At 37.0% G+C, this 8,379-nt stretch overlaps 1 protein-coding gene across 1 annotated transcript in view; it reads left to right on the forward strand.

Annotated features, from left to right (window-relative positions):
* Positions 1 to 8,379, forward strand: part of ZPLD1 (zona pellucida-like domain containing 1) — a 20,857-nt gene that overhangs the window by 2,629 nt on the left and 9,849 nt on the right. Inside the window, exons 2-4 of the mRNA XM_009070060.1 lie at positions 2,744 to 2,964; positions 5,323 to 5,504; positions 6,140 to 6,212. Coding sequence (XP_009068308.1) covers positions 2,744 to 2,964; positions 5,323 to 5,504; positions 6,140 to 6,212 — 476 coding nt within the window. The remainder of the gene's footprint in view (positions 1 to 2,743; positions 2,965 to 5,322; positions 5,505 to 6,139; positions 6,213 to 8,379) is intronic.

The raw sequence follows: 8,379 nt of genomic DNA on the forward strand, positions 1-8,379 counted from the left end.
ATTCAAAATGCAGTGAATTTTTATTCCAACAGCTAGATGTGTTCTAGAGAATGTATAATAAGGTTGCATCTTGCCATCCTTCAGAGAGTTTACCTGGAGAAAAAAACTTTAGTTCTGCATTGCAGTAAAGCATAGCTTTTAGAAGGCTTTTGAGAGATGGAGCCACAGCCATCTGTCCTCAGATGAGAAATGCAGTTTTGATTCAGAGGGCTCTTGTTTTAAGTATATATTGAGAACTTAGGAGAAGCTAAGGAAATGTTGCACTTTTTCACATACACTATGCATTTTAATTCAGTATCAAAGCAGTGATTCAATCAAAAAAGAGGCTCCTGCAGACAAAATAATTTTGAAGTATCAGTATCTTTGCATGCCTCTTCTGATGGAATTACTTTTATCAGTGGTGTTCTGTGGCAAACTCCTGTCCTCTGAAAATTTTTTGCTGCCTGATCTAGGCTGAGTCTTGGTGATGTGTGGAAGGGTACCCAGAGCAGAAGTGGGCAGTGGAGCTACCAGCATTTGGCTCCTGGTGCCATGAGGCTGTCCTTGCTTCAAGATGATCTCTGCTACTCTAGTATATATGTACCTCCTGAGCTTTACTCTGCTTTATTTGTGACACATCTGTGAGTGCTGTTGACTATAGGTAGCTTGTGTGACTCGTCAGAAAGAAACCAAGTGGTTTGCATGTATTGCAACTCTGTGACAGAGAGGTTCCTCAGCTGGATGATGTAACCCTCAAACCATTGCTCCTCTTTTACTCAGAAAACCTGATCTTTTAATATGGGAATTCAAATATTTGTTTCTTTTAACATATATGTATATAGGAATAATATTTTCCCTTTTCAATTGACAAGAAATGGCCTAGATGTTTAGCATCTAAAGGGGCATTAGGTCTATTTGCACCTGGTTTCAGATTAATTTCTGAACAAATAATCTGCTTTAATTCCAGAATGGACTAATTTGGCAATGATACTTCCTTGTGAAGAAGTGGGCAGAACAGGTTCAGTCTGGAAAGGCTGTTTATCCTGTATTACACAAGTTGGTTTTGCTCTGTATGGTCTCACTTCCCATAGTGTCAAATTATAATTTTGCAAGCAGTAATGGTATTTAACTGGTAAAGTTAATATCCTGCTTTTTAAAAAGTCTTGAAGTGAGTTACAAAATTAACTGAGCTACTTTATATTACATCCTGCAATTTGTTACAATCTGACTGTTTGTGCATTCATCCAAGTAAGCATAAATGTGTGCTTTGCCATTCGCCTTTTTGTCCTGGTCCCTCTACGTTAGTATACTCATTAGATGGATCATAACAGTCCTCATGTAGTGAAAACCAAGGTACTCTGCTTCTTGATCTCTGTGCATTATATTAGTGGGATTGTGATTATGTACAAGCCGGGAGAATTTCATGCCAAATCACTCCTGTCTTGCCTCCAGTACCTTTGTGCCCAAATTTACACCCGGGTAGTAACATTTATCAGTGAATTAGCTCAGGACTGAGTTTAGCCTGTTATTTCCTCCACTTGATTGTTTTGGCTTTAAAGCCACCATTAAAGCTGTCTAAATTAAACTGCTTGTGCTCCTGTACCATGGGGGAAGAGCAAGTTCATTGTAATGGAGATTTCATTTCCTCTCTGTTGTGACAATGCAGTGAAACAATTCATTTCAGCAGGCTTAATGGTGTAGTATTGACTGAAGTTGTTCTGCAATTTTTAATAGCACTTAATCTCTAAGCAGATGTAATAAATTAGTTGTTATATAAAGGAGTAATGTCTGTGTTTAACACAATGCCATATGTCTTTTCATCAAGCACCAGGGGAAAACACCAGAACAGCTCTCCAGTCATCTATGGGCAAAGAAGACCTTATAGAAAAATGATGTTATAACACTAAAACAAAACAAACTGTTGCTTGTGCCTGTACCCTAACCTGATGCTTTTTCCATTCAAGTACATAAAAATCTTCAAAACCTTTGAATAAAAGGTCAAATTCACCCAAGATGTTTTCATGCTGTTCAAAAATTGATCAGTTTTATCAATTACTGCTTTCTAAGTCTTTTGTGTTGTCATAATGTACAGAATGAAAGATTGCAAGATGCTTTGTAGTATTGATCATTGTCTTTCAAGAGCCAACTGATTTTTCATTAAAGCTAAAGTTGATGGTTCTTATAGAGAAAAGAAACCAACCCAACCTTAGAGAGATCATAATAAATTGCTCTGATACACTTTTGATTGTACTTCAAAGTCTGCACAGCCTGAAACTGTGATCTCATACAAAGTGGACTCCAGACAACACAAATATAGCTAGCCTCTATGCCAGAGTGGTCTGGAAGGCAGAACTTAGACTCTTGAATTTCTGAAAATCTCTGGAAATTTCTGTTCCAGAAGGGAGCTGTTTAATCAGACTCCAAATATTTAACCACTTGCTGTTTTCTACACTGTTGCAGTGCTTCAATTTATGAATGTGCTGCTAAAAGATTTACTGGGGGATTTTAGAATAGTGGTTTTGTTGCATGGGAGGCTATATTACTTTATTAATTCTTGGTTTGTTTTTTTTTTCTTTAGAGAAGTTGTAGAGTTAAATCTGTTCTTCAGAATAATACAATTCTGACCTTTATATTCTAATATATTGCTGTGATTGAGGGCTCAAAATCTGATTGCAAGTAACAACACTAGACTAACTGCTACAATAGTTATATGGTGGTTAGTTGAAATCTTCTTACTGTGTCTTTCCCTGCATTTTTCTTGCAGCTGAACGAGATATCAATGTTTTCTGTGGAGTACAGACAATTACTATGAAGATAAACTTTTGCACAGTTCTTTTCTCTGGTTATTCTGAGACAGATCTGGCACTGAATGGGAAACATGGGGATGCCCACTGCAGAGGTTTCATCAATAACAACACCTTTCCAGCAGTGGTCATTTTCATCATCAATCTGAGTACTTTGGAATCTTGTGGAAACACTTTAGTGGTAAGACAAAGTCAAAGTGAAATTGTAGCATGACTATTTATGCATAGGATCAAGTGAACGTCCTTGACAGCAATATTATCTTTTATAGGTGATGTTTACTTTGTCTTATCCAGTTAGCAATATATTGCATACATCAAAGAAAACCAGAGAACGTGATTAATTTATAATCCTGATTACCAATGAGAAAATGTGGTGGGACATACATTTGTCCTCTGATTAGAAAGTTTAGTTTTAACTTTTCATTTTATTTCAGTAGAAAAAGAGATTTTTCCAAGGCATTTTCCAAGCTCTTGCTGAATGTAGCTTAGATTTTGCAGAAGTGGAGAGTTGTACGGTTTGTGTGTATCACATTGAACAAGCAGTGATCACTTGTATCAAAGTACCTATTAATAGCTTACAAAAACAAGTGTAAAAATATACTATTTTTAAGGCTTTTATTCTATCTGGAATTCATACTTGCACTTGATGATGCCTGTCAGTTTTTATAACAAACCCCCTGTTTAATTGCCACAAGTGGGCTGAAGTGTTTGATATGCTCTGTGAACTCTTTGCCTTAGTCTGACTTTTCTTTTAAAATTTCAACAAAAAAACCCCAGTTCAGCAAGTTCAAGATTCTATTTTCCCATTTTCCCTGAAAAACTGTAGCACCTTCATGACTTGCAATAGAATTTTTTAGGAAGCAACTGCTTCCTGTTCCTGTGTAGTTGGTGACATTGTAAATTCCCTCAACTTGCTATGTGATTGTAATTGTAAGATCTTGCTGTTTAAAAAAACAAACCAAAACAAAACCCCAGTCTGATAAGTCCAAATAATTGGAGCTCCCCCATGAAGACCCCCACAAGGCTGCACAGGATACAAAGCCAAAGTAGCAGCTGCTAAAAATATAACCAAAATTTCCCTTACTCCTCTCTCAGTTTATGCTGTATGCCAAACGAATAGGAAAAAGGAGCAGGGAGCATTTCTTTTATTCCTGACTCCAGAGTCAACCTCAGAGTACAATCCTGTGCATTTCTTGGCAGTGTTTCACAGCAAAGCCCTTCAAACTCATTTTCAATAAAAGTAAAAGATAGACAGCATTTCAGACAGAATTCGTGTGAAAACCTGGTCTGTCTGTAAGAAAGCAGGCTCAGATTTTTATTTTATGGGGGTGAGGCAATTAGGAAGCTAAACAGAGCTGTAGTTGGCTATACTACCTTAGTGCTGTGGCCTGAATTTTTTGGCTATATACAGATACTAGAAAATTTGATTTTCAACAGTTTTGTGCCTTTTAGCAAATTATCAGGTATGCTATTGGCAAAATGCATGGCTGCTTCTGTCTTTTAGGTGTGTTTTATGTAGACATAGGAATCAAAATAGGTGCTGGGTGTCCTGTGCCACTTACTGCAAAATGTTACAGCTCGTAATGATACTTCCATAATGAAATATCTTTTTAAGAAGTGTGTGTTCTAAAGCTATTAAAAGCATCTGCTTTGCTAATACAGTTATACAAAACAAATGCTACAGTGCAAGTGCAATGCCATGTTAATTTGCCTTGTTGTGTATGTGCCTACTGACACAGTAATTTGTGATGCTTCTCTGCTGTTTTCAAACCACCTCCTTGCTCAGATCAGTAGCTACAGATGGAGTGGGGCTGGGCTGCTACGAGAAGGAAAGTGTCCTTCAGTTTTCCAGAGAGCTGCATGTTATTGCTGGGTCTGCACACTCTGTAAGCCTGAACAATACAGAATAGCTCATGTCCCTGACTGAATTTAGATTGCATTGGCATTAAGCTTGTATTACTTTTCAGCTCTGTAGTTTCTGTCAGTTTATAATTTATATTCAGAAATGTATAATGTAAACAAAACCACAGACTCAAAGTTCAGTTGTTTGGCTTGTATCTGCTTATAAAGTACGTTGGTTTTGATGTGTCAAAAACAAAGCGTGAGAGTATTTTTTCTGTGAATGAAATTTCTTGTCTATTGGCTTTACTATTGTGTATAGAAGCTTATTTTAAGCTATTTTTTAAAAACTGTAATAGAAAAGTAATTTCAGTTTTCCCCAGTAAGTCACATGAATTCATTGGGAATACTCAGGAAAAAAAAGGACCTACCAAAAAATATGCTTCCAGGATTGATAATTTTTTTCAAATTTTGCTCAAGTTTGTTTTAAGAATAGGGATAAAGCTTGTGAACAGTATATGCATGATTTCAGGAAGGTTTTCCAGAACACAGGAAACATGTTATTAAACTAAATTAATTTTCAAAGGTTTTACTGAAGATATTCCTGGGTAAATAATGGGCTAAAGAATCCGTGTCCTTAGGCATCTTTTGTTCCACAGTTAACTTTCAGATAATAGTAATTTTCTGTCTCCCTCAATAGGTATCCTCAGCTCGAGGTATCAATGCTTATGGAAATACCTCAGTGGTACAGATAGGTAATGTTTCAGGCTATATTGATACGCCAGACCCACCAACGATTATCAGCTATTTGCCTGGGCTTCTGTACAAATTTAGCTGTAGCTACCCACTGGAATACTTGGTTAACAATACCCAGCTTGCTTCGTAAGTGTGCTTTTCCATTTTGTGTTTCATTCCCATGTTTGTTTAAGCATATATAAATATGCATGACATAGCAGTACTGTCAACATAGTAATATTTAGCTGTGTAAGAGCAAAGGGAAAGGAAAAAGCACCAAAAGAAGAGGTGATGCAAAGAAAAAGAAAATTCTTTTAGCATCATTATATGAAATAACAACAGCTCTTCATAAACTACGATATGAAGAGACTCTTAGATAATGCAAAACTTAAAATTCAGATGTTCTGCTGAGAAATTGTAGCAGGAAAAAAAGAAAATTCTTCATGAAATAGTTGGTAAACAGTAAATATAGAGTGTGAGAGAAAATATTTCCATGAGTGAACCTTGTACATCATGAAAAGTGGGTTCCTTTTTGTCACTTTGGCTCTCTGCTAATTATTTTTCTAATTCCAGGAGCATCCATTACTTTCTGCATAGTTGAGGTTCTGTCAGTGTTTCCACTATAAATTCCTGTTTCTGAAGTTTATAACCCAAATGCATAAATTAATTCCTTGTGATATGACTCATTGAGTTTTTTTAATGATAAAATCCACTGAAGTATGCAAACACAAAAATAAGGTATCTTTCTTCATGATGATTTTTGGTTTCTGGTTCTGTTGTAGGTCATCTGCTGCTATTTCTGTAAGAGAGAACAACGGTACATTTATCAGCACTTTGAATTTGTTGCTTTACAATGTGAGTATAAAACACAGCAGTATGACCTGGACTAAATTAATCTCTGCACTGTGTGACTACAAACTGGGTTAGCGAAGCAAAGTATATACTCCTCTTTATTTGCTATTTTCTTTCCACTTCTCCCTCCCATGAACCAGATGCAGGCATCTTTAATCTCTGAATTCCCTTTATCTTTGTGTTTGCATGTACCTGTTGTCTTGTATTTATATGGCTGGTCTTTGAGCACAGATGCAGTCTTTGTCCTGTGTTTATACAGTTCCTCAATTTACAGCTCTGGCTTTCAGATTGTAGTGCTATGTGAGTAATCAATTTTAGTAAGAGCAATCACACTCCTGAGTGTATACTTGTTTGCATTTATCATATTTGTATGTATGTACATATTGCTATATATGTGTGTGTATGTGTATAGATACATTGCACTAATACGGAGAGTACTCTGTAGAGTTCTGTAAAAATATTTCAGACCTGTTCCCTTCTTTGCCTTGGGTATTTTTATGTTCAAGCCTCATGAGAGTATTTTGATCATCTGTAATTGTAGTGAGGGATGCAGAATTTGTGTAGACTTTAAAGATTTTAAGGGTTAATAATTTTAACGGTTTTCAACTAACACCTCTTCCTTATGTTTTAGATAATTTAACTTGAATATGCATTATTGTAAAAGCTTTTACTATGTAAATATGGATGGTGACAGTAAAACATGAAAAATGCACAGGCCTCTACTTAACATTAATCCCTGAAATTATATTTTTGTGTTGATTAAAATTTTTACTCATACATTTTAAATACCTGATTTAAATATCAATTTTTCAATCTATCAAGCATCATTCTTGTAAATTATGAATCCAATTTTTCTTGCATTATTATTCATGCCATCATGTTGCTGAGTTATAATTCATGCAACTGATTTAAAAGTCAATGCTTAATGCTTTGAACATAATGAGCTATAAATATTGTAACAGGACATTTTTCAACGGCATGCTTTAAAAAAAACATGTTTGTTTGAAAGAGCAGAGCTCCAAATAACAACCTATAATCTGTTAAAATGAAGATTATACTTCTCTCATTTTTTAATAAACCTGTGATCCAAAAGATGGGGCAGAGTGCAGGTAGGCAAAATTTTCAGTCAGGCCAAGCATTGACCACCATGTTTGCTGCTTTTCAGGGCCCAGTTCTGCAAACAGTGAGGAATAAATGCTATTGATGCTCAGACTGTGCATGTGAGGTATTTTTTCTCTCAAATACCGCATGCCAAGGTGTGCTTTTTTTTGGACCATGAACAATGGTATCTTATTGTTCTGATTTCAGTCATATTACTCACCCTAGTGAGTAGCACTGTCATGAATAATACTGCTAAGGCTGGCAGAGTCAAGTGATGGATATGCTCCTCTGATTCACATCCTAGGGCTGGATAAATACGTGGACAGCTTGTGCATTGCCTGCATTTTGCTCAGTTGGGAGTGTCTCTTTGGATACCTATTGTCTTGTGGGCTCACTTGATCCCTGTTAGAAGTTCTGGTTTTGGGAGGGGCCTCAAGACTCATGTCCACCTTTGGTCTTGGTGAGGGGTTGTGTACAGATGTGTCTCTTGCCCGCAAGCAGACACACTTTCAAACTTTAGCTGTAGTGTTGTTTCTCAACATTGGCTCTTCATCTCAGCTCACCTCTCTCTTTTACTTTGTGACATTAGCACGTCATTGTTAGAAAAGGCAAGAGGAGACATTATGATAGACTCAATGTTTAAGAGCAAAATGTTTAATGATCTGTTGTGGTTTAACCCCAGCAGCAGCCAAGAACCACGCAGCCTCTCACTCACTCCCCCACCAAAGGGATGGAGGTGAGAATCAGAAGGGTAAAAGCTACAAAACTCATGGGTTGAGATAAAGACAGTTTAATAGAGAAAGCAAAAGCTGCACACACAAGCAAAGCAAAACAAGGAATTAATTCACTGCTTCCCAAAGACAGGAGGTGCTCAGCCATCTCCAGGGGAGCAGGGCCCATCACGCGTAACGGTTCCTTGGGAAGACAAACGCCATCACTCCAGGTGTCCCCCCTTCCTCCTTCTTCCTCCCACCTTATATACTGAGCATGATGTCCTATGGTATGGAATATCCCTTTGGTCAGTTTGGGTCACCTGTCCCAGCTGTGTCTCCTCCCAATCTCCCATGCA

This window comes from Acanthisitta chloris, unplaced genomic scaffold (assembly GCF_000695815.1).
Source record: "Acanthisitta chloris isolate BGI_N310 unplaced genomic scaffold, ASM69581v1 scaffold7832, whole genome shotgun sequence".
NCBI lineage: Eukaryota > Metazoa > Chordata > Aves > Passeriformes > Acanthisittidae > Acanthisitta > Acanthisitta chloris.